Source organism: Salvelinus fontinalis, chromosome 4 (genome assembly GCF_029448725.1).
Source record: "Salvelinus fontinalis isolate EN_2023a chromosome 4, ASM2944872v1, whole genome shotgun sequence".
Lineage (NCBI taxonomy): Eukaryota > Metazoa > Chordata > Actinopteri > Salmoniformes > Salmonidae > Salvelinus > Salvelinus fontinalis.
This window is the reverse complement of record NC_074668.1, coordinates 17,932,129-17,959,037: the sequence shown is the minus strand read 5'-3', so window position 1 is coordinate 17,959,037 and position 26,909 is coordinate 17,932,129. Positions and strand designations below refer to the sequence as shown.

The 26,909-nt window shown below is 42.4% G+C and overlaps 3 protein-coding genes and 1 pseudogene across 5 annotated transcripts in view; all 4 read right to left on the bottom strand.

Moving 5' to 3' along the window:
- Nucleotides 1–3,899, bottom strand: part of trpm6 (transient receptor potential cation channel, subfamily M, member 6) — a 42,079-nt gene extending 38,180 nt beyond the window's left edge. For all 3 annotated transcript variants that reach the window (XM_055919027.1, XM_055919029.1, XM_055919028.1), the window contains exons 1-6: nt 3,737–3,899; nt 3,565–3,644; nt 3,354–3,392; nt 2,428–2,617; nt 1,915–2,128; nt 2–126 (exon numbers count right to left, since the gene is read on the bottom strand). In XM_055919027.1, the coding sequence (XP_055775002.1) occupies nt 2–126; nt 1,915–2,128; nt 2,428–2,617; nt 3,354–3,392; nt 3,565–3,644; nt 3,737–3,763 (675 nt within the window). In that variant the 5' untranslated portion in view covers nt 3,764–3,899. The remainder of the gene's footprint in view (nt 1; nt 127–1,914; nt 2,129–2,427; nt 2,618–3,353; nt 3,393–3,564; nt 3,645–3,736) is intronic.
- Nucleotides 3,900–7,187: 3,288 nt separating this feature from the next.
- Nucleotides 7,188–11,937, bottom strand: wu:fa19b12 (uncharacterized protein LOC560551 homolog). Its single transcript, XM_055919031.1, has 2 exons — nt 10,866–11,937; nt 7,188–10,612 (listed from the first exon to the last, which is right to left on the bottom strand). Exons 1-2 carry the CDS (start codon nt 11,310–11,312, stop codon nt 10,442–10,444), a joined length of 618 nt encoding a protein of 205 aa, XP_055775006.1. The 5' UTR covers nt 11,313–11,937; the 3' UTR covers nt 7,188–10,441.
- A 103-nt stretch (nt 11,938–12,040) lies between these two features.
- LOC129853229 (carnosine N-methyltransferase-like) lies at nt 12,041–22,041 on the bottom strand (annotated as a pseudogene).
- Nucleotides 22,042–26,193: 4,152 nt separating this feature from the next.
- LOC129853224 (alpha-1-antitrypsin-like) overlaps nt 26,194–26,909 on the bottom strand; it is a 7,789-nt gene continuing 7,073 nt past the window's right edge. The window contains exons 4-5 of the mRNA XM_055919026.1: nt 26,896–26,909; nt 26,194–26,599 (exon numbers count right to left, since the gene is read on the bottom strand). The exon at nt 26,896–26,909 is cut by the window's right edge and continues 134 nt beyond it. Of these exons, the coding sequence (XP_055775001.1) occupies nt 26,402–26,599; nt 26,896–26,909 (212 nt within the window). The 3' untranslated portion in view covers nt 26,194–26,401. The remainder of the gene's footprint in view (nt 26,600–26,895) is intronic.

Sequence of the window (26,909 nt, the reverse complement as noted above, 5' to 3'; positions counted from 1 at the left end):
CATCTCTCCCTATAAGGTCACTGTGATTGTCAATTACGCCCCAGGGTGTGACCCCTACAGCATTCCTCTTCCTGAGGTCGTGGGTGCCATATGTTTTCACAGCCTCCCCTACATACCGGGACACACCTAGGAGTGGCAGATTCTCAGTTCACTAACAGTGCCTTCGGAAAGTATTCAGAACCCTTGACTTTTTCCACATTTTGTTACGTTACAGCCTTATTCTAAAATTGATTAAATATTTTTTTCTCCTCATCAATCTACATACAATACCCCATAATCACAAAGCAAAAGAAGGTTTTTAGATTTTTTTGCTAATTTATAAAACATAAAAAACTTAAATATCACATTTACGTAAGTATTCAGACCCTTTACTCAGTACTTTGTTGAAGCACCTTTGGCAGCGATTGCAGCATTGATTCTTCTTGGGTATGACCCTACAAGCTTGGCACACCAGTATTTGGGGAGTTCCCCCCATTCTTCTCTGCAGATCCTCTTAAGCTCTGTCAGGTTGGATGGGGAGCGTTGCTGCTCAGGTATTTCCAGGTCTCTCCAGAGATGCTTGATCGGGTTCAAGTCGGGCTCTAGCTGGGCCACTCAAGGACATTCAGAGACTTGTCCCGAAGCCCCCCATATGTTGTCTTGGCTGTGTGCTTAGGGTCGTTGTCCTGTTGGAAGGTGAACCTTTGACGCTCGGTCTAAGGACCTGAGCGCTCTGGAGCAGGTTTTCATCTAGGATCTCACTGTACTCTGCTCTGTTCATCTTTTCCTCAATCTTGACTAGTCTCCCAGTCCCTGCCGCTGAAAGACATCGCCACAGCATGATGCTGCCACCATCATGCTTCACCTTAGGGATGGTGCCAGGTTGTGTCCAGACGTGACGCTTGGCATTCAGGCCAAAGAGTTCAATCTTGGTTTCATCAGACCAGAGAATCTTGTTTCTCATGGTCTGAGAGTATTTAGGTGCCTTTTGGCAAACTCCAAGCAAACTGTCATATGCCTTTTACTGAGGAGTGGCTTCTGTCTGGCCACTCTACCAGGCCTGATTGGTGGAGTGCTGCAGAGATGGTTGTCCTTATGGAAGTTTCTCCCATCTCCACAGAAGAGCTCTATCAGAGTGACCATTGGGTTCTTGGTCACCTCTTTGAGAAAGGCCCTTCTCCCCCGATTGCTCAGTTTGGCCGGGCGGCCAGGTCTAGGAAGAGTCTTGGTGGTTCCAAACTTCTTCCATTTAAGAATGATGGAGGCCACTGTGTTCTTGGGGACCTTCAATGCTGCAGAAATGTTTTGGTACCCTTCCCCAGACCTGTGCCTCGACACAATCCTGTCTCGGAATTCTACGGACAATTCCTTTGACCTCAAGGCTTGATTTTTGCTCTGACATGCACTGTCTGTCAACTGTGGGACCTTATATGGACAGATGTGTGCCTTTCCAATCATGTCCAATCAATTGAATTTACCACAGGTGGACTCCAATCCAGTTGTAGAAACATCTCAAGGATGATCAATGGAAACAGGATGCACCTGACCTCAATTTCGAGTCTCATAGCAAAGCGTCTGAATACTTACGTAAATATATATATTATTTTTTTTAACAGAAATGTTTTCGCTTTGTCATTATGGGGTATTGTGTGTATTATTTTTTATTTAATACATTTTAGAATAAGGCTGTAACATTACAAAATGAGGAACAAGTCAAGGCGTCTGAATACTTTCCGAAGCCACTGCATATACATACAAACACATATAAACTTATCTACAACACATATAAACAAGTACATGTAATACACACCACACACACAGTATAATACATGTAAAATGAGCCAGAAATCACACACATATGCTGACATCCACACGTGCTTACTGTCTTCATTAAAAGCAAATTGCAAATTCATCAGCATTATTTCACACACATACCTGTGTTGATGCCGTCTGTGAGTATCCAGGCTCCAGTGCTCTGGGCTGCTGTGATCAGGCCTTTGCTAAAGGCCTGTCTAACCTTGAGAGGGAGGGGGAAGTTCTCTGTCCCCCCATGAACAGTCAGCAGTAGTTTAGGCCGTTCCATCTGCCATTCACTCCGCATCAGCTGCAGCAGAGCCTCAGCCTTGGCATCGACCGCAACACGAACATACTGAATGGTCAACACAAAAAGCATGGTCAAGTCAAACACATTAATATGAGATAACAGCTAGTCCTCGTTGGCATCCTATTTGGCATTACACTGCAGTTGGCATATTTGCCCATGCACAGTTTGACACACAATCACCACATTTTTGTTACTCTGAGTTTCAGACATCCAAAACCGTTCCTAACAAGCTTCTAAATGGTAAATACAAGTGGGAAACTCAGGTGGCATCATTGCACCCCTTGTTTCCCAGTTGGATATTTCTGAGTTCCGACTAGCACATGAACGCAGCAATAGCTACAGACCTTGGCATAGCAGTTACGTCCAGCACTGTCCTGGAAGTCAATGGTTCCGTAGGCATCGGTGGCACTGGTTTGTGTGTGGCACTCCACTGACCACTCCTCTTGCTGCCCTGTCCCAGGCCCAGGCCAACTGGACATGGAAGGGCCAGTCTCCAGCAAGGTGTGCTCCCCTACCAGACGTCCACAGCAGCATCTGGGGGTTAGGAGGAGAGAGCCAAAACTCAAACCTTTCTGGTTGTAAAACATTGGCACAAAAATGCATTGTTGTTCCTATAAATGTCGTAATAGTATACACTGAGTATACCAAACATTAAGAACACCTTCCTAATATTGAGTTGCACCCCCTTCCTCAATTTGTCGGGAGATGGACTGTACAAGGTGTCGAAAGTATTCCACAGGGATGCTGGCCCATGTTGTCTCCAATGCTTCCCACAGTCGTGTCAAGTTGGCTGGATGTCCTTTTGGTGGTGGACCATTGTTGATACACACGAGAAACTGTTGAGCGTGAAAAACCCAACAGCGTTTCAGTTCTTGACACAAACCGGTACTCTTGGCACCTACTACCATACCCAGTTCAATTAAAAATAATTCACCCTCTGAATGGCACACATACACAATCCATGTCTCAATTGTCTCAAAGCTTAAAAATATTTTGTTAACCTGTCTCCTTCCCTTGATCTACAATAATTAAAGTGGATTTAACAAGTGACGTCAATAAGGGATCATAGCCTTCACCTGGATTCACCTGGTCATTCTGTCATACTCAGTGTATATGGAATTACTTTCTGTAAGTGTACTTTTACACTAAAATGGACAATCTCACTCTAAACACACACACACACACACACACACACACACACACACACACACACACACACACACACACACACACACACACACAACCAAACACACAGTCAGCAAAGTCATACCTTATTAGGTTTTGGCATACTTGACACATTGGAAAACATCTGCAACAAACAGGAAATGATACATCAGCAACATAACCGCTTTTACTAGAATAGTTAGCATTACCAAAAGTTAGCATTTCTGCCTACCACGGTAAATATCATAATTCCAGCACTACTGTCCATTATCATATGAGATTTTGACACTGCTCAGCAAATACCAATTCCAGCTCACCTGTGTAGGTCTCGGCAAGCTGGGATGAATTTACCACATGCTCTCTTGCAGAAGGTGTCTTCAATCCAAGATCTCCGTGACTGGAACACAACACACAACAAATTAACACAATGCTTTCTGGGGGAGGAATACCATGAAAGCCTTGATACTATTACAATGTCTAACGTATAACCTTTTGAGAAGAATTTGTGAGAGACATCAATGCTGTGCTATCAGTCTAACAGAAGCTACCTAATGCTGTATCTGACTACAAGAACAAATCGAACATAACAGTCTGTTCATTTCTGAAGACTGAGAGAAAACCGAGACCAATGTCATTGGACTGTAGCCCAGCTCCCTCCACCACTCAACATCACAGTGAGCCTTCGTCATGTTACTCCACATTCGTCAGAGCCTCAATCATGTATTTCCTGAAAGGCTCTTGCTCAACATTGGCCCAGCTCAAAATAGAAACATACACACATCCCTTTCCTGTGATTATCTAACATGCTTCAGACCTTGAGTGTTGTTGAGTGTTGTGTGCATGTGTAGTTTCCATCATCCTCTGTGTACATTGACTTCAATGCAAAACCTAGGAGGCTCATGGTTCTCACCCCCATAGATTTACACAGTAATTATGACAACGTCCTCCAACCTATCACAGCTCTTGCAGCATGAACTGACATATCCACCAATCAAAGGATCAGAGAATGAATATAGTACTGAAAGCATAAGCTATAGCTAGCTGGCACTGCAGTGCATAAAATGTGGTGAATAGTTGACTCATAGAGAAAGACAATCAAACAGTTTTCAAACACATTTATTTAAAAATGAAGGAGAAGCAAATGAGAGAGCTATATTTCCTTATTTGTTTTTCACTTTCACTTACTTAGCTAGCGAATGCATCTAGATAGTTTAGCCCACTCAAACACCTGGCTCAGAGAGGGATCCTATGTTAGCTAGCTGGCTATCCAACACGGGAACTATTCCAAGTTAAGGTAAGCTTTTGGTTTTATTAATTTATTGCCACCGGGGCCCGCCAGTGTAACTACTAAAATGCTTGCTGACTGTACACTGTACTGCATGATTGTAGCGGGTTTACTAACCCGTTCTATTAGCTATGTTGACTATGACGTTAGCTAACATGGTGACAACAACGTAGGCTGTGTGTAGAGATTAGCGGATATGATATGAAGGTTTGGCTTGGAAAGCTGATGTGTTGTGCACAAGCGAAGGGAAAATGTGAGAGCGCATAGATGCGAGAAGGAATTATACAACTAGCAAAGTGATCATGCTCGTTGTATGTGGCTGCTATGAAAATTAACTGTGTTTGTGTCTGATCAGGGATGTATTCATTCCACCGAATGAATTCAGATAAACATACCTGAATTTGTCCCGTAGAAACTCTTGCTTTACAATGGTTGGACTGATTACACCCTAGATCAGTTAGATGCATAGATGAAGGCAGGTGTGAAGGCAGTATTGAATGTGTCACTGTCTCACCTTGATTACATTTTTTTTATCTTGAGCTTACAACTTAGCCTACGTTGTAAGCTTTCATTCATAGGCTAGGTTGTAGCAACCTCATGATGGGTATAGAGAAAATTAGAGTATCATGGAGCAGCCTAAACCTATTGATGTTATATTGAGCTGGGTGAATGATGACAATCATCCAATATTCTGTAATAGAAATAAGGCCATGCTCATAAAAAAAATTGTGACGTCCTCCCTCATCTTAAATGGCACTGACCGCCACTGGTTTGTGTGAAAGAGAGATGTGAAAGAGAGAGAAAGGAGATTTACCTTCATTTAACTAGGCAAGTCAGTTTACAATGACAGCCTAGGAACAGTGGGTTAACTGCCTTGTTCAGGGGCAGAATGACAGATTTTTACCTTGTCAGCTCGGGTATTCGATCTAGCAACATTTCGGTTACTGGCCCAACACTCTAACCACTAGGCTACTTGCCGCCCCCCAAAAATATTACATTCATCACGGTCATCTCATCAAGCTCGTAATTTACGCAAGCTTTAGGCTTTTGCTTTGCACACCCCACATTTTTGGGTTAGTGACAAATGTTCTCATATGTAAACTTTGATTTCAGGTTCTTCGATTTTTTTGACAAATGCACTCAAAAACTCTCTTTTGGGAATTTTTTTCATTACTTTCATTAGCATTTTGCATCATAATTATGTGGCAAGTGACAATATCTTGAAAACTTGATTGCTGACATGCAACACATTTTAGGACTGTATAAACAGTGGATTAATGAAACAGATACCAAATTCGTCTCAGGCTCTGTGCACTGTACAAACAAATACAACGTTGGGACAGCACATCAACAAGAAAAGCAAGGAAGAGATAACATTGTTTTCTAGAAACACATGGTGACAAAGGCAAAAATAGAACAGATTTGAATCACAACTGTGTCACAATAGATATATGAGATGCGATGCCCGCTATAAATTCACTTAGCCTCAGTTCTTGCCGATTTGACTTTATTTTAAGTTTATATAAGAAGCACTTGTATTATTATATAATAAAGTAAGACTGATTTGGAATCATTTGGAGGACTTTCTTCAAATTAATTTAAAAAGTTAAATATCTTGCAGTCAGTTAGGCTACAATTTTGCAATTTCATACCACTAATACTCATAGAAACTTGCTAATGAACTGCCTTCAGTATGAGAAGCCATATAGATAATATAAAGACAACTTATCCAAACTTACCATTGTAGAAGCTGCATTCATATAGGCACACAAATGATCCTAGCATAGGTCCATAGGTATACTTGACACATCTATCCTATACAGTAATTAAACACATGGGTCATTCAGCTCCCCTGCTCCCTCATTGGCTGATCATTGTTGGAGACAGGCTTTAACCAGGCCTTGGTCCAAGGGTCAGTCATTCCTTCACAAAGGCTTTGAAGATCTCATGCTTTCCTCCACCATAAACACACTGGGAGAATCTCAATTTGATTGCTCTATTCCTTGCGTCCTCTCCTCGCCTCCTTTTGGAAAAGGTCAAAGTTAGTTGAGTAGAGGAAACGTGTTTGTATGAAATGACTCTCCTGTCCCACTAGCATGTCATCAGGAAAGTTACATTTACAGAAGAAGATCCCCAAAATACATGTGTGTAGTGGTCAAAAGAAATGTTGCTAGTTATGCTACATATTTTATATATAAAAGGATAAGTTGCGTATCGTTTCTAAATGTGGGCATGCTATTCTACATGAGAAAACAACAGCTGATTCAAAGGGGATGTGGAAGATTTCAAAACTCTTCGCGGTAGATTTCGCACTTGAAAAAAGGCTAAGATTTGGACCTCCTGTTCTCCATTTACCACGTCACTAAGAGTTGGTGGTGCTGCATATGGCTAGTGCTCATCACAACCACCAATCAAATGCTTTTAAAACCCTAATGGGGGGTGTGAAAGTGCACTTTGGGACAATGTTATGGCCTCTAGGAAGGCCCTTGGCAACCCTGTTTGGTCAAAGAACATGGCTGTCAGAGTGCAGTAAACATGTGCGCCATCGATCACACTTCACCCAACACCCATGGAATAAGTTGTGGTCTGCTGTACTCCATTCTTTAAACGGAGTGCAGCGCCCAACCATTGGCCATTTCAACAATAAACAGTATACATATTTATAGTTTTATTGTACAAAGCGATAACTGTATAGACCAACACAGACCTCAAACTTGCCTTGTGTTACCTACAGTGCCTTCAGAAAGGATTCATACCACTTGACTTAACAAAACAAAAAAAATGGTGTGTTACAGCCTAAATTCAAAATGGATTAAAAAAAGAAAAATCCCCCTCACTTCTACACAAAATACTCTGTAATGACAAAGGGGAAAAAATACCTCGCAAAGAATGTACTGGTACTGTATACATGTTGAGCAGCAGTTTACAGACTGAAGAGAAGATTTGTAAACAGTAACAACTTCCGTATGTTTGCCTTAACATAGACATTCATTGACTAATACATCAATTCTTTCATCCATAAATCCATCCATCTATTTGGAATGTTATTTAAAGTAAGAATCCAACAGCTAGCTATGACCAACAGCAACAGGTTAAGTTCAAATAAAATAGTCCATTCACTTTGAAAAACCATCAGTAAGTAGCCAGGGTGGGTTTATGTACCAACAACTAGCTGCATACACAACACATTTCATCCCTTATTTCCAATACACTGTAGGCTACATGAAGATAAAAAAGGAGCACTGAACGCATTTAACGACGCTATGTCAATGATTTATCTCCTAAAAGTAATAAAACAATTAGTGTTCAGTCTATAAAAACTCTTACAAATACCGGGCCACAGGGGCGGACTGGTATTTCTGACACATCGGCCTATCATCCAAGGCCCCCCCACTAGCCCATGTATTCCGTGAGGCCCCCATTATTAGCCAAGTAATGATCATTTTGCACACAAAAAAATAGCTAGTTAGACAGGCCAACTGGACCAAAAATGGACCAGCCCATCTGGCATTTCAGCCAAATGGCCAGTTCGCCCCTGCAAGTCTGGTGGAAATAATTTTACTCTGGTTTCATGCTGTAAGCCATATAGATATAGTTGTATTTCCATGGTAAGGACACTGTAGCCCTGGTATGTATAGTGCATTGGGAAAGTATTCAGACCCCTTTACTTTTTCCACTTTGTTACGTTACAGCCTTATTCTAAAATTAACACAATACCCCATAATGACAAAGCGAAAACATGTTTTTAGAAATTCTTGCAAATGTATTAAAAGTCAAACAGAAAAACCTTATTTACATAAGTATTCAGACCCTTTGCTATGAGACTCGAAATTGAGCTCAGGTGCATCCTGTTTCCATTGATGATCCTTGAGATGTTTCTACAACTTGACTGGAGTTCACCTGTGGTAAATTCAATTGATTGGACATGATTTGGAAAGGAGCACCTGTTGGTCCCACAGTTGACAGTGCACGTCAGAGCAAAAACCAAGCCATGAGGTCAAAGGAATTGTCCGTAGAGCTCTAGAAAAGGATTGTGTCGAGGCACAGATCTGGGGAAGGGTACCAAAAAAATTACGCAGCATTGAAGATCCCCAAGAACAGTGGAAGAAGTTTGGAACCACCAATACTCTTCTTAGAGCTGGCCGCCCGGCCAAACGGAGAAGTCCGGGGATAAGGGTCTTGGTCAGGTAGGTGGACAAGAACCCAATGGTCACTTGGACAGAGCTTCAGAGTTCCTCTGTGGAGGTGGGAGAACCTTCCAGAAGAACAACCATATCAGCAGCACTCCACCATTCAGGCCTTTATGGTAGAGTGGCCCAACAGAAGCCACTCTTCAGTAAAATGCACGACAGCCCGCTTGGTGTTTGCCAGAAGGCACCTAAAGGACTCTCAAACCATGAGAAAGAAGAATCTCTGCTCTGATGAAACCAAGATTGAACTCTTTGTCCTGAATGCCAAGCCTCACGTCTGGAGGAAACTTGGCACCATCCCTACGGTGAAGCATGGTGGTAGCAGCATCATGCTGTGGGGATGTTTTTCATCGACAAGGAGACTAGTCAGGATCGAGGGAAAGATTAACAGAGCAAAGTACAAAGATCCTTGATGAAAACCTGTTCCAGAGTGCTCAGGACCTGACTGGGGTGAAGGTTCACCTTCCAACAGGACAACGACCCTAAGCACACAGCCAAGACAACGCAGGAATGGCTTCGGGACAAGTCTCTGAATGTCCTTGAGTGGCCCAGCTAGAGCCCGGACATGACCCCGATCAACCATCTCTGGAGAGACCTGAAAATAGCTGCTGTCACACTCCCCATCCATCCAGCCTGAGAGGATCTGCAGAGAAGAATGGGATAAAACTCCCCAAATACAGGCGTGCCAAGCTGGTAGCGGCATACTCAAGGCTCTAATCACAGGCAAAGGTGCTTCAACAAAGTACTGAGTAAAGGGTCTAAATACTTATGTAAATATGATATTTCAGATATTTGCTGTTTTTTCTTTGTTATTACGGTATGTGTATTGTGTGTAGATTGAAAAGGGAGGGGGATTATTTAATACATTTTAGAATAAGGCTGTAAAGGGGTCTGAATACTTTCCGAATGCACTGTACGTGTAGCTTTATCTTTGTGTTCAAAGCAGGTACAATAACCATGTAGCCAGATTTCAGAGTTAGTGTCTCAGGCCAGGTGAAAGAGCGAAAATGTTGCTAATTTCCTGCAAATCTACAAATTGTGTCATGGGGCAGAGATGTTTTGTTGTTGCAGCTTTAAAGATAATATCCTGCAATTTTGCCATGAGGCAGAAAGGTAACGTTGCGGATTTAAAGCTTAAATTACAGTGCATTCATGTCAAAACAAAAATTTGGGGGAATAGTATGGAGTTGACAAATTGATTATTTATGGAGTACTGTGGATACCAATATCCCTGTGAGCCTCCCAGGCCCATGTTTCCCAGGGTTAAGAACATCAATTGTAGATTAATAATATCACACTGTATTACACACTTTAAGCTTATTCCACAGATCCTTTGGCCAAAAGCAATGTAATATGTTGTTTGTAATATTAATTTTATAACATTTAAAGGTTAAAATGTAATATTCAGTATATATTTTGAGATCTGGCCAGGTGTCCACGTACCCCACTTTGAGAACCACATGGTCTAAACAGTATAGATCTAAAGCTATGGCTCTGATGGGCAGTGTGTCTGGTTGGAGGAGCTATAGGAAGACAGACTCCTTGTAAATGCTGGAATGGAATGGTATCAGACACATGTAAACCACGTTTGACTCCGTTCCATTAATTCTATTCAAGCCATTACAAAAAGCCAGTCCTCCTATAGCTTCTCCCACCAGCCTCCACTGGTGGCCATCTCTCATATAAGAGTTCCATGGTGGGCAGACCATGAATTAAAATTTATGACTCCATGGCTTCACAGGATAATTCTTTGGCAGGGGGTTCTCCATTTGATCCAGAGAGGTTTCCATTCTGAAGGAGTGAAATGTCCAGCTCAGGTAGAGGCACCCTCCAGTACTGGAATGAGTTGAAAGTGCATAGGTCATTGCCATCATCATCTTTGTGTGTGACCTAGAAGTGAAGAGGGAGAGCGATTCATAATTAATTAATGGAATATAAACAAGAAACTGTTGTAGTGGTGACTTAAGAACTTAATTAGTGACATGGTTTGAAAGGAAGAATGTGTACTGAAAAAATACAACGTGCAACATCTTGTGGACACCTCAAGTATTGCGCTCAATGGATGTTGATTACAACAATTTCAACCTCGTGCAGTTTGTTCCAGTATACACTTTCTAGGCAGCAGTAACATATATGTACTTACAATCCTTGGAGTATCGTATCTTGTGACAGTGTTATCTCGTGCACGTTTCTTAGAGGTCACCGTTGAGCAACCAGAGTTCGCAGATGCACTCTCTCGGAAACTTCCAGAATTCTTTACCAGCACACTCTGTGGTGCACTGACCCGATGCTCACTATTTGACAGCTTACGAAGTTTAAGTGTTTCTTGATGTTCCTCATGATCTTCGAAATAATACGGTCTCTTTTTGCAGCGTCTCCCCAACAAAGCGAGCAGAGATGGCGGACTCACGCACCCGGCTGCAGCCATGCTTTCTAACTGCGTATCAAATTTGTCAAGTGGACGAAAACATGATCTTTTAACAGGCGTGTCGTGGAACAAAACGTCTTCAGCTCGCCTTTTCGTCATGAGTACACTTTGTCCAAATATTTCAGAGTGCCAGATAAGTTTTGCGTGGAATCTTTCAAGCATCAACAACAGGTATCATCAATGTTTTGACTGAGCCGCGCACCACTTACTGCGTAAATTACACACACGCGGTCTGGCCAATGAGAGTGGTTGTCACTCGTTAACAAAGTCATAAACCCCGCCTATTTCTACAATTTAAAATCAGATTTTAAAACTAACCTTAACCACACTGCTAACTGTATATTAACAACTAAAATCATGTTTGTTTTCATGAAATGTTACGATACAGCCAATTTTGACTTTGTGGCTGTCTTATCTTGTGGAAACCAATGAGAGGATGTATCCTGTTCCCGCCCACCACTATCAAGACTCTTCTCCACACCAACAGGGTTAGTGCTATCTGGTATCATTGGGACGTTCATACCTTGAACCTTATTTTTACAGTCTGTGTGCTACTCACCTCAAACGCAACTCTGAACCTCGGAGCCAGTTCCACTGTATTTTTCCCCCTCATTGTTCCCCTCTAATCAGGGACTGGTTTAGACATTGGATAGCAGGTGGGTGAAATTAGTTATCAGGTAGAACAGAAAACCAGCTGCCTCCAGTCGGACCTCGTAGGGTAACAGTTGAATAGCCCACCCTAAACATTTTACATTTAAATTGGGTAAGGATGTCCCAAGGATTCCAGCTAGAAAATATTGCTCCACCTTACCGTTTCAAGTTTGTCACGTGCACAAGTACAGTGAAATGTATTTTTTGCTTGAGCTTTACCAACAATGCATTAATAAATATCAGTAGGAATATATTTATTTCAGAAAGTCAAGTAGAACCAAAACACATGATAAATAGAAATTATATGAACATGAAAGTAAATAAGCTATACAGAGGCTCAGTTCCAGGGTCAGTGCCAATACCATATTTACAATGTGCAGGGATACTGAAGTGGTAGGGGTAGGTGTATATATAGGGACATGGTGAGTAGGCATCAGGATATATGATAAACAGAGTAGCAGCAGCATATATGAAGCAGCATGTATGATGATTCTATGTGTAGTCAGTATGAGTGTGTGTGTAAGCAAATGAAGTGGGTGATTTTCCAGGCCTCCTTTCACACCACCTGATAGAGGCCATGTTGCTTGAGAAAGCATTATTGAGATGGCCAAATAGGGCATTCAATTGATTAGGACAGTCCTTCATATACATGGTCATTGGGACAATCAGATCTCCCGTTAATTATATACAACTATGGAATCTCCTTTTCATGTGCTGTGTACCAATTTTATTGATATGATAAAGGATTCACCACTGATGTTTATCGTCTGTAACTTCTAGATCTACCTGGCTGTATAGTCTTCAGACAGTAATTGACAAAAGGGAATTGTTGTAGAATAATTACATTGATCATAGTTGGTCATAATGCTTCAACTGATTTCTGTCTAGCTGCAAACAGAGGGAATATAGGAGATTCATTCTAAATAGATCTCCTTCTTGATCAAATAAACTTGAATTGCGTCATGAACAATACCATTCAAAATTAGACTAAAATGTCAACTACATTTTTTTCTTAAATGGTGTTTTCCTTTATTGTTACGTGAGGCAGTAGCTAGATCCAGTTTGTAATGCTGGAATTCAAATCATACAACTTTGTCCGATCCTCAGTATTACCAACTCCAGCAACTGACTTTTCCCAGTGAGAAAGTACTATAAATAGCCAGAGTTGGTCACTGTATTTTACAAAATAAATACATTGGGAAGCTGTAGAGGCGGGTCTAACACGCATGCAACCACATCAGGTCAGCATGGAGACGTCACCTTACATCTAACTGAAGACAAACAGTCCAAGGGCTGAATGATGTAGTCCTTTCAGTCCATTATAGGTGTCCGTCTCAATCTCAAAGGCTTGGACATAAGGTGATCGGGGAGTTCCCGGCAATGAGATATAGAAAATAAGCACATTTAAAGCAAATCTTTCCATTGTCTTGTGTTTCTGTCATCTTACTCTTTTTTTTTTTAATGCTCTCGACGGCAGCAAATCGGTCGTTGCGCTGTAATGTCACGTTAGACTGCCACAGCTCTCTCGCCATGGCAACGCTTCCAGTCTGTTCTCGTAGACCACCTGGAGCCCGTTGGCATTCAGATGGTCAGGTTTCCGTGCCACGAAGAAAACACAGTCATACAGGTACTTCAGCATGGACTGATAATTCTTAGTGTAGGTGGTGGGGACAGACTCTCTCTCCACCTGCAGTGAAAGACAGTGTTTCTCAATATGCATACTACCGTGCTTCACACTGTCATGCTCCGAGTGCATTCTCCGAAGACATCCTCTTGAGTACGCTCTTGTGAGGAGTGTGGAGGATTCATAAAACATTACATTTGAGAAGCACTCGCACTCCCCCAACTGTATTACCTCACCTCCCCATTCACTGAACCTTCTTCCAGCCAGGACAATGCCAACAATAGACGAAACAAGATATACACAAAGCAAACGTTTTATTTCAGAATTATCAGCTGGATATGTTAATCATAATAATCTAGCTACCCAGCTAGATATGTTAATCATAATAATCTAGCTACCCAGCTAGGTATGTTAATCATAATAATCCAGCTACCCAGCTAGATATGTTAATCATAATAATCTAGCTACCCAGCTAGGTATGTTAATCATAATAATCCAGCTACCCAGCTAGATATGTTAATCATAATAATCTAGCTACCCAGCTAGGTATGTTAATCATAATAATCCAGCTACCCAGCTAGATAAACAGGCAAAAATGACCTAAAACTAAATGTTATGCAAGATAGATGTACATTTTTCATGGGTAGCTACCAATTCTTTGTGGCTAGCTAGTTATCCCTATTGACTTACCCACTCACTGAACTGCCTTCCAGACAGGACAATGGCAATAGAGACGAAACAAGATATACATAATGTAACCGGTTTACTTAATAACTATCAGCTAGCTATATGTGAATTGTAATAATGTAGCTAACCAGGTCCTCCCGAGTGGGTAATGGTCTAAGGCACTGCATCACAGTGCTAGCTGTACCGCTAGAGATTCTGAGTTCAAGTCCAGGCTCTGTCGCAGCCGGCCACGACCGGGATACCCATTGGGTGGCGCACAATTTGGCCCAGTGTCGTCCAGGTTATTGGAGGGGTTGGCCGGCAGGGATGTTCTTGTCCCATCGCGCACTAGCGACTCCTGTGGCGGACTGGGCGCAGGGTCGCCAGGTGCATGGTGTTTCCTCCGACACATTTGTGCGGCTGGCTTCCGGGTTAATTGGGCATTGTGCCAAGTGCGGCTTGGTTGTGTTGGGTTTCAGAGGACACACGGCTTTTGACCTTCGCCTTTCCCGAGTCTCGCGTTGCAGTGATGAGACAATTGGATATCACAAAAATGGGGTAAAATATATTTTTAAATATAGAGTTTAACATTATGTCAACTATTTGTGGGTAGCTAGCTAACAATTCTTTGTGGCTAGCTACCAGTAGTAGCTAGCCAGTTAGCCCTTTTGACTTATGGGATTGCGATCTACGGTACGTAGGCAGGTAAACATGCCAAAATGAACACTATTTATTAATGTATCAAGATAAAATATTGTAGTCAGGCAACATATGATGTGAATAGGCAACATTTTATTCCGAAGTCGGAGTGTATTTTCTCTCAAATAATGGCCAGCCATTGATTTCAATAGATTTTTGACGTGGTTACGTGTTATTTCTTCGCATACTTTCCGTTGAAGCTTGCATCGATGCATGCTTCAAAATATATACAAACGAAGTACGCTTTTGAGAACTGCTCTCCGTTCTCCATTTCGTATACTTTGATTTGGACTCATACTCCGACCCTCCCGTGCTCCAATTTGCATGCTCGGAGCACGGCAGTATGCATTTTGAGAAACACCCAGGGTGTTTTAGGCCCACGGAGGATTGTCAAAACAACGTTAACTGAAGAAAATTTTTTATTCTTTACTGTAAACTATAGTAGCAGTTCATTTTATTCCTCCGATCTGTACACCTGAGTTATATATATTTTTTTGCTTTACCTCCAAATGGAATCCATATTTTAAAATGGCCACCCTGACGTCCTCGTAGCTGAGCTCAATGGAGAGCTCGTTGGCCATGTTCTCAAAGTGGTACAGCAGCAGGCCTAGAGGAAAGGGAGGAATTGCAGCTTTGGTAAAAGTATACGACTCACTACCAGTAAGTTAAAACGGCAACTGCACCAAAAAATGCGTAGAATAAAAGAGAACCTCTTTCACTGGTCAGTAAGGAAGTCTGTTGAACCAATGGTCACTCACCAAGATTGATCCACACACCTCCAGGTTTGAGAATGTTCCAGATGGTCTCCACGTAGTTGATGACATTGTGCGCCATGCCGATGAAGCAGGTAGCCACACAGTCCCAGGTGTCTGAGAAGGAAGACCACAATGATACTCGTTTCACCTCATTCTATCATTGCTAAAACAAACCAACACAGGTTATACAAATCATTTATGTGTCTAGTGTAGTGCGCTCACTTTCACCGTTGACTACTCCCAATACATGGACAATTGACATAACCTGAGAGACACAAGGGCCAGGGCCCATATTCACAGGGCCTGTGTCTAAGAGCAGGAGTCCTGATCTAGGCTCAGTTTAGCCTTTTAGATTCTGAATAAGACGGGGGACCTGATCCTAAATCAGCACTCCTACTCTGAGACGCTTTGTGTATACAGGCCCTGATCACTTAATGCTCTTGTTGATCTTTCAGACAGCCTGTGTGGGGCTCACCACTCACTAGGCTCTGTGAAGACCTCCTGGAAGTCCCTGGCCACCATGGAGAAGTCAGAGTTTGGAGGCAGGCTCTGGGGGTAGACGCCAGATGACCTCTTGTTGTTGCTAAACTGGTGGATCCACAGGTACAGGGTCATGGAGTTGACCTTTCACACCTCAAGAAGGAGGAAGGACAGAACAGAGGAAAGTTAGATAAGCTGAACAACAGTAGTGTGAGAAAATGATCAACATTTTTATTTATTTTTATTCCCGAAGAGGATTGCATGGGGCTAATTTTATATGCTAGGCAATTGATTTGGCCCACTCAATCATTAAATGACACATGGTGCAACATATGCAAGGACTGAATTATTGCATTATATGCTAGGCTTAAATGAGGGCTGAGGGTATGTGTTACCTGTTGAGGACAAAGTTGGATGAGAAGAGCATGAAGAAGCTCCATTCGTTATTATATTTGGCAGGCGTAGCCCAGATGAGCGATTTCCAATGCCAAGTGACCAAGCCCAGCCCCCGGAACAAGCACGCTCACCTTAGACACATCACTACAGAAACAACCATGCCATCACTGACAGAATACACACAATTCAGAATACAAAATCACACAACTGAGTTCGATTTCAAGATGGTGTGCGCTCACCACTTTTTGCTTGGAAAGAGTCTTTGGATCTCTTTGATGAAGGGCAGGTAGCAGGAGTCTCTCTCAGCCTGGACCCGCCTCACTCCAGTCACGCACAAACTGCTTAATGGTGGATTTGAGCTTGTCTATGTCGAACATGGAGGACGTACGCACCTTCCTCAGGTCATCTTGGACAGAAAGACAGATTCACTTTAACTCCTCAAATGCATCCAATGATGAAAGGATCATGCCAGAAAATGTATCTAAGATCTATACTAAATATAATTTCCACTAATACAATAATTAGTGAATTTTGTGCTGTGCGGTATACTTGAATAGAAAAACATCTGCAGCACCTCCAACTACACTGAATAAAAATATAAATCGCAACATGTAAAGTGTTGGGCCCATGTTTCATGAGCTGAAATAAAAGATCCCAGAAAGAGCTAATTTCTCTCAAATTGTGCACAAATTTGTTTACATCCCTGTTAGTGAGCACTTCTCTTTTGCCAAGACAATTCATTCACCTGACAGGTGTGGCATATCAAGAAGATGATTAAACAGCATGATCATTGCACAGGTTCACCTTGTGCCAAAGACAATAAAAGGCCTCTCTAAAATGTGCAGTTTTGTCACAACACAATGCAACAGATGTCTCAAGTAGTTGAGGGACCGTGCAATTGGCATGCTGACTGCAGGGATGTCCACCAGAGCTGTTTCTAGAGAATTTAATGTTAATTTCTCTACCATAAGTCGTCATTTTAAAGAATTTGGAAGTCTAACCGGCCTCACAACCTCAAATAGGGTGTATGGCGTCGTGTGGGCAAGCGGTTTGCTGATGTCAACGTTGTGAACAGAGTGCCCCATTGAACAAACACGATTGCATTTTATCGATGGCACTTTGAATGCACAGACATGGTCCTGAGGCCCATTTTGTTTAAGGTATCTGTGACCAACAGATGCATAGATTAGGGCCTAATTTATTTATTTAAATTGACTGATTTCCTCATATGAACTGGAATTGTTGCATTTTTTTTCTTTTTTCTGTATACTTGTACTACTATGTTTTTATTGCAATGCACACCTAGATGCAGCCTACTACTTCTCCTACCACGAGGAAGAGGATGACTAACAGGGTGGTTACACTAGAAGTTACCTTGTAGTAAGGAATCTTTGATATCTTCTGAACAGCGTGCAAAACAGCAAACTTGTTGTTTGCCTATCCAGCAGTGTCAAAGCTAGTAAGTCAGACCCTCCCTCCTCTGAATGAGTCGTACTGATAATTTGCGTAGTTGGAATTCTCTCAACTTTGTCTGCTCTCTAGTCGCCAGTGATTAAATCGTTGAATGACTCCTTGTCTCCTCCTTTCATTGAAAATGATTGCCTTCCAGTAGTTTGATTGCTAGAAGTAGCCTAGTGTCTAATGTAACCAAGGTTAGTAAGCTAGTGTCTAATGTAACTGAGGTGTAGGAGAATGCATGAGTGTGACCTTTCTGACCCTTCAGCTTACCTCTTCGCCATACTGCATGTTCTCAAACATCTGGACACAGTGGAGCATGATGGCATGCAGCACGTCCTGGTTGTGGTCCACACTGCGCCGGATACGAGCCAGGTTGGGCAGGACCCTGGGCAGTGGCAGCTGATGATGATGCTCCGGAAGACTCCGGAACTGATGCTCTGCTCGATTCACCCGTTCCTGAACATGCATCCTGAGATTAAGTGAACAGGAGATGGGGATAAGGGAGTCCAGAAAAGCATAAGGGAAAATAGAATCCTAGCTATATTTCATAGCCTTTTTTAATTATGAAAACACTCAATTCAATATGCAGACTTCTTAAAATGACTTGACACAATGATCCACAAAACACTTTATTTTCTAAGCATCTTCTACTTGGTGAACATGGTTGTATAGGCTAGGCATAACCTTGTTTGTAAATAACATGAGCAACCGTATTGAAATGTAAATGTTTGTCTTTCTGTCAGCCAGGAATTTAGCCCATATTGTTTTAGTATCATCTTTTATCTTTGTTATTTTCTAGAGCTAGCTAGCTCCACTTCCTTTGCTTCTGTGCTAGTTAGCTGCTAGCTAATAGATAAACAGAGGTGGTGGTCAGCTATAGAGGTCAAATTTGTTTTTTATTGGATATTTGGTTCTTTCGTCAATAGCTATTGAACCAAGCATGCCATGACTATGAAGATGGTATACTCTGAATCAGGAGCAGATAGAGAGAGAAAAATATATAAACATTTTTAAAAACACACCTTTTTATTTTTTGTGTAATAATATTATGTAAAAATAATTATGTATTCTGAATCGGGGGAGGATAGACAAATCTGCCTCTTTTTTTTGTTTAAAATCGATTTTTTTGCTTTCAATTTTCATTAGCTCTTACACAAAGCATGCCACGCCACGGCTATGAAAATTCTATATTCAAAATCGTGTGGATGTACAAAAATGTACTTTTTGTGTGTGTGTGTGCATTTATCTATCTATCTATATAGTGCATTCGGAAAGTATTCAAACCCCTTGACTTTTTCCACATTGTTATTACAGCCTTACAGGCTGACCACACCGCTCGCGTCGCGTGCGCGAGCGTTGCAAAATAAATTCAGAAATTTGTGTTATTCAATTATTGCACCCACACTGCTCGCGAGAGTCTGCGTTGCCAAGGGCTAAAATAGAAGTCTTTTCTATTTCTGATGCTGATCGCGCTGCAAGTCCTGCCTCTCCCATCTCCTCATTGGTTTATAGTAGCATCTCCTCATTGGTTATACCCACGTGGGTAATTGAAAGGCGAACTGTTTTGCCGGTCAGCGTAGTAATACTATGAAAGTTTAGATGCCAATCACCATATAAGTTCAAAAATTAAAAAGCCTGGAAGGGGGAGAGATGACTAGAAACGATTTGGTTGACCGTTTTATGTGTGGATTAATTGTCGGAGTATAGGACCTTGTGCATTTCAGGTAAAATAACAACTCAATGTTTATATCCCAGGACAAATTAGCTAGCAACAGCAAGCTAGCTAAATAAATGTATGCACGATGGCGCATGCGCGCAGCAAGTTTGGGTTCCGTGTTATTCTAAAATGGATTAAATTGTCCCCCCCCCCTCATCAATCTACACACAAAGCCCCATAATAACAAAGCAAAAACAGGTTAGAAATGTTTTCAAATTTACTCAGTACTTTGTTGAAGCACCTTTGGCAGTGATTACAGCCTTGTCTTCTTAGGTATGACGCTACAAGCTTGGCACACGTGTATTTGGAGAGTTTCTCCCATCCTTCTCTGCAGATCCTCTCAAGCTCTGTCAGGTTTAATGGGGAACGTCGCCGCACAGCTATTTTCAGAGATATTTGATCAGGTTCAAGTCCTTGCTTTGACTGGGCCACTCAGGGACATTCAGAGACTTGTCCCGAAGCCACTCCTGCGTTGTCTTGGCTGTGTGCTTAGGGTCGCTGTCCTGTTGGAAGGTGAACCTTCGCCCCAGTCTGAGGTCCTGAGTGCTCTGGAGCAGGTTTTCAACAAGGATCTCACTGTACTCTGTGCACTGTTCGCTCCATTCATCTTTCCCTCGATCTTGACTAGTCGCCCAGGCCCTGCCGCTGAAAAACATTCCTTCAGCATGGTGCTGCCACCACCATGCTTCCCCGTAGGGATGGTGCCAGGTTTCCTCCAGACATGACACTTGGCATTCAGGACAAAAAGTTAAATCTTGGTTTCATCAGACCAGAGAATCTTTTTTCTCATGGTCAGAGTCTTTAGGTTCCTTTTGGCAACCTCCAAGCGGGCTGTCATGTGCCTTTTACTGAGGAGTGGCTTCCGTCAGGCCACTCTAATATAAAGACCTAATTGGTGGAGTGCTGCAGAGATGGTTGTCCTTATGGAAGGTTCAGAGCGATCATCGGGTTCTTGGTCACCTCCTTGACCAAGGCCCTTCTTCCCCAGATTGCTCTTTGGCCAGGCAGCCAGCTCTCGGAAGAGTCTTGGTGGTTCCAAACTTCTTCCATTTAAGAATGATGGAGGCCACAGTGTTCTTGGGGACCTTCAATGCTGCAGACATTTTTTGGTACCCTTCCCCAGACCTGTGCCTCAACACAATCCTGTCTCGGAGCTCTACGGACAATTCCTTCAACCTCAAGGCTTGGTTTTTGCTCTGACATGCACTGTCAACTGTGGGACTTTATATAGGCCGATGTGTGCCTTTCCAAATCATGTCCAAACAATTGCATTTACCACATGTGGACTCCAATCCAGTTGTAGAAACATCTCAAGGATGATCAATGGAAAAAGGATGCACCTGAGCTCAATTTCAACTCTCATAGCAAAGGGTCTGAATATCTTTTTTATTTTTAATACATTTTCAAGAATTTCTAAAAACCTGTTTTCACTTTGTCATTATGGGGTATTGTGTGCAGATTGAGGACTTTTTTATTTGATCCATTTTAGAATAAGGCTGTAATATAACAAAATGTGGAAAATATTAAGGGGTCTGAATACTTTCCAAATGCACCGTATAGCTCATTGAGTAGAACACGTTCTCTTTCAGTGCCAGCAATATGGGAAGGAAAGGGAGATATTGTTATTAGATTTAAGGAGTAATGGTGTTGAAGAGCCAAGCTTAAATGAACTGCTGCTAAAATCTTAAGGGGATGTAGTATTGAAGTATGTATTTATCTTTCTAGAATTTACACCTTCCCTGTCTCTGTTCCACACTCCTGTACAGTTGATGGAGGTAATGCACCGTAATTAACGTTTGTTGCAAACCAACATAAAATCCACAGAAGAAGCTAAATCCATTGAGCCTGTTTCCCTACACACAAACCGCAGGGGAGAGGAATATTTAGCATTCTTGAAAGTATGCCTAGAATATACCTATAACATATCTACCGAATATTCAATATAAAACACATTTCACCTCGGTTTGGTACCTATAGGAACATGTAATTCGCCAAAACAGACCCCGATATAAATACAGGAATCGATTTTAGCTAGCAATCCATCATCATTAGCTAGTCATCTCTTTTCTAAAATCTTAATACAAAACGTTACCAAATACAGTAGCGTAGTCTGTGACATTACTCCATTAAACTAGCCAGACACTGTCTGGGTCAAAGGACTTTGTTGTGGATTAACTCGCGCGCTAACAACCATACATATAACGTTAATACTGCTGTTTTGAAGCAGTCCGTACCTGTAGTATCTAAACCCATCAATCACTTTCCAAAAGTGTTGCCTTTCGAGTATTGTCTCCTCTTCTGTTGTGCATTTCATCCTTTCTCTATAAAAATATGCTTCTTCTTGCTCTCTATTAGTAGCCTGCTCCACCGTTTCTCCCGTCATGTCTGAATGTAGTAGCCTACTCAGGCCCATCCAATCGAACAATGGAGTGAGCCAGGAAAAGTAATCAACATTTCATCTGGCTGGCAAGCGAGTTATAGTACAGTATATTGGTTAAAACTTCTTAGGGATAGCCCTCTTTTTTTTTTAAAATTCGCCTAAATGACATACCCAAATCTAACTGACTGTAGCTCAGGCCCTGAAACAAGGAAATTATTATTATTTTATTTTTTTATTCCACCTTTATTTAACTAGGTAGGCTAGTTGAGAACAAGTTCTCATTTACAACTGCGACCTGGCCAAGATAAAGCAAAGCAGTTCGACACAAACAACAACACAGAGTTACACATGGAATAAACAAACATAATACAGAAGAAAAAGTCTATATACAGTCGAATTCTCTCTTTCTTTCTTTCTTTCTTTCTCTCTCGGAGGACCTGACCCCTAGGACCATGTTTCAGGACTACCTTGCATGATGACTCCTTGCTGTCCCCAGTCCGCCTGGCCGTGCTGCTGCTCCAGTTTCAACTGTTCTGCCTGCGGCTATGGAACCCTGACCTGTTCACCGGATGTGCTACCTGTCCCAGACCTGCTGTTTTCAACTCTCTAGAGACCGCAGGAGCGGTAGAGATACTCTTAATAATCGGCTATGAAAAGCCAACTGACATTTACTCCTGAGGTGCTGACTTGCTGCACCCTCGACAACTACTGTGATTATTATTATTTGACCATGCTGGTCATTTATGAACATTTGAACATCTTGGCCATGTTCTGTCATAATCTCCACCTGGCACAGCCAGAAGAGGACTGGCCACCCCTCATAGCCTGGTTCCTCTCTAGGTTTCTTCCTAGGTTTTGGCCTTTCTAGGGAGTTTTTCCTAGCCACCGTGCTTCTACACCTGCATTGCTTGCTGTTTGGGGTTTTAGGCTGGGTTTCTGTACAGCACTTTGAGATATCAGCTGATGTAAGAAGGGCTATATAAATACATTTGATTTGATTTGAGTAGTAGGGTTCCGTGTAGCAAAGAGGTTCATTCCAATTGGCAAAATAGGTATAGTGGCCCAAGAAATTGGCCGATGGATCTCTTCAGCTAACAGTTCAATATGCTCTAGAAAGCTAACGGGCCGCGGCTAGCAGGCTAGCAGATGGGCATTCAGGGGATGTCGCGACGGAGGGGCCTGTTGGGAAAAAGACCCTCGGGCAGATTACGTCGGTAGTCCAGTCGTGATGGATAAGCAGGGCTTCGTGTAGTAAAAGGGGTCCAAGCCAATTGGCAAAATAGGTATAGTGGCCCAAGAAATTGACCGATGGACCTATTCAGCTAACAGTCCAATATGCTCTAGACAGCTAGCGGGCCGCGGCTAGCAGGCTAGCAGATGGGCATTCAGGGGACGTCGCAATGTAGGAGCCAGTTGAATAACCCCCTTGGGCAGATTACGTTGGTAGTCCAGTCGTGAAGGTGCTCCGTACCGGCAGTAAAAGGGGTCTGGGCCAATTGGCAAAATAGGTATTGTAGAGTGGCTGATGGACCTCTTCAGATAGCCGGGAGATGGGCCTAGCATGGGCTAGCTCCAGGCTAATTGGTGCTTGCTTTGGGACAGAGACGTTAGCCGGGAGTAGCCACTAGGATTGTAACTAGCAAACTAGGCAAGTGTTCCGAGCTAAAGGTTAGCTGATGACCGCTAGCAGTGGTTAGCTGACTACTAGCTCGTAGCAAGTTAGCTGGCTAGCTTCTGTTAGGGGATTCCGGTTCCGAAGTAAAGGACAAAAGCAGATCCACACCACATTGGGTGAGGCGGGTTGCAGGAGAGTATTTTGAAGTTCATGTTTAGAAAAATATCAAAAAGGATATGCGAAGAAAAATATATATACATGGGACGCGACAGGACGAGGACAAAGACGTCTGACTGCTGCGACATCTTGGATTTAATGCATATTCTTGGTACCATTTGAAAGGAAACACTTTGAAGTTTGTGGAAATGTAAATTGAATGTAGGAGAATATAACACAATAGATATGATAGAAAAAATCAACCAGTGTTTTTTTACCACAATCTTTGAAATGCAAGAGAAAGGTCTCTGTTATAGCCATCACTCTGGTTGTAATTCCGATAGTGTCCACAAGATGGCAGCAGTGTATGTGCAAAGTTTCAGATGGATAACTTGGAGTATGACTGATCCTCAAGCTTTTAGTGTGAAGTCCCCATGTACATTTGGGCAAATCGTGAAGGAGACATTCACATTCATATTCCATTTTTCTGAGAGAATATCGTCAAATCTGTATACTTGGACTTTGATTTAGCTTTCCAAGTATTACTAGTCATATTATAAGTTCAACATTTGCAAAACAAACAGTTTTAATAACTTCATAGCTGAATATCATGCTGTCGTTCAAGAGTTGCCCGCCCACGTCATCGGCGTGCCATGAAGGCGTCGCTCTCTGACCAAATATGGTGTCCTATAGGATATACTACAGTTGTGGCCAAAAGTTTTGAGAATGACACAAATATTAATTTCCACAAAGTTTGCTGCTTCAGTGTCTTTAGATATTTTTGTCAGATGTTACTATGGAATACTGAAGTATAATTACAAGCATTTCATAAGTGTCAAAGGCTTTTATTGACAATTACATGAAGTTGATGCAGAGTCAATATTTGCAGTGTTGACCCTTCTTTTTCAAGACCACAGCAATCCGCCCTGGCATGCTGTCAATTAACTTCTGGGCCACAACCTGACTGATGGCAGCCCATTCTTGCATAATCAATGCTTGGAGTTTGTCAGAATTTGTGGGTTTTTGTTTGTCCACCCGCCTCTTGAGGATTGACCACAAGTTCTCAATGGGATTAAGGTCTGGGGAGTTTCCTGGCCATGGACCCAAAATATCAATGTTTTGTTCCCCGTGCCACTTAGTTATCACTTTTGTCTTATGGCAAGGTGCTCCATCATGCTGGAAAAGGCATTGTTCGTCACCAAACTGTTCCTGGATGGTTGGGAGAAGTTGGTCTCGGAGAATGTGTTGGTACCATTCTTTACTCATGGCTGTGTTCTTAGGCAAAATTGTGAGTGAGCCCACTCCATTGGCTGAGAAGCAACCCCACCACATGAATGGTCTCAGGATGCTTTACTGTTGGCATGACACAGGACTGATGGTAGCACTCACCTTTTTTCCGGATGCCCCAAACAATCGGAAAGGGGATACATCAGAGAAAATGACTTTACCCCAGTCCTCAGCAGTCCAATCCCTGTACCTTTTGCAGAATGTCAGTCTGTCCCTGATGTTTTTCCTGAAGAGAAGTGGCTTCTTTGCTGCCCTTCTTGACACCAGGCTATCCTCCAAAACTCTTCGCCTCACTGTGCGTGCAGATGCACTCACACCTGCCTGCTGCCATTCCTGAGCAAGCTCTGTACTGGTGGTGCCCCGATCCCGCAGCTGAATCAACTTTAGGAGACAGTCCTGGCGCTTGGTAGACTTTCTTGTGTGCCCTGAAGCCTTCTTCACAACAATTGAACCGCTCTCCTTGAAGTTCTTGATGAGCCGATAAATGGTTGATTTAGGTGCAATCTTACTGGCAGCAATATCCTTGCCTGTGAAGCCCTTTTTGTGCAAAGCAATGATGACGGCACGTGTTTCCTTGCAGGTAACCATGGTTGCAAGATGAAGAACATTGATTCCAAGCTCCACCCTCCTTTTGAAACTTCCAGTCTGTTATTCGAACTCAATCAGTATGGCAGAGTGATTTCCAGCCTTGTCCTCGTCAACACTCACACCTGTGTTAACGAGAGAATCACTGACATGATGTCAGCTGGTCCTTTTGTGCCACTGCTGAAATGCAGTGGAAATGTTTTTTTGGGATTCAGTTCATTTGCATGGCAACGAGGGGCTTTGCAATTAATCTGATCACTCTTCATAACATTCTGGAGTATATGCAAATTACCATCATGCAAACTGAGGCAGCAGACTTTGTGAAAATTAATATTTGTGTCATTCTCAAAACTTTTGGCCACGACTGCACACCCCTAATGAAATAGTGAAGTCTTGTTACCTTCTAGGATCTCTGAGGAATAGATACGAACGTGATTTGACTCGTTCTCTGAATATATTATATTAATGTTCTAGACACGTTTCATGGGAACGTTGCAAGAACATGTATGTGTCCAAATTCTGTAACATGCTTTATTAGGCATAGAACCAAAAGATAAGAAGAAAGACTGGCAGCAAATGGTGATATGTATTTAATAGTTGTACAAATATCCAGCAAAGTGAATACAGAGGATTTATACACTTGTTAGCTTTGGGTTCCCAGGCTTGACCCAGAAGCGTTTGGATGGGTTTGCTTACTGGTTTCCTAACAGCAGCACTTAGATTTCAATTTGTGATTATAGACCACATGTTTTCTGCAGCACAGGTTTTACATAGCACCGGTTTTATTTGTTGGCTGGGTTGATGATCTTGCCCATGAAGAGAATATTCTTGGTCTCCCGGTCCATGACAAAGACCATGAATGGACGATCGAACTTCAACACAGGGGTGTGTCGGGAAGAGAGGGGCATAAGGACCACACCTGTGGCAGCTGCTGCGGTCGCTCCAGCCTCATCCACATCCAAGGAGGCTTGGTGCACCACCTGAAAACAACCATACAATGCAGTCTGATGTACAGTACATAGGCCTAGTTCACATGGTTCACATATAATATGTTCTAGGGCAGTGATTCTCCCAGGACACCCTGGGGAGCCAGATAGAGCTTTCAGGTGTTCCTTAAAAAAGCAGTGAAAAAACTACCAATTGAAATGACCACACCATTAAGGCTGTCATTACATGGTTGTGCTCGAGAGGTTAGTGCATTGCTGTTGCTGTATTGCTGTTGTTTCCCTGTATATTTATGTCTTTATGAATCACTGAGAGTGAATGATTTCCCCACCTCTGAGACAGCCA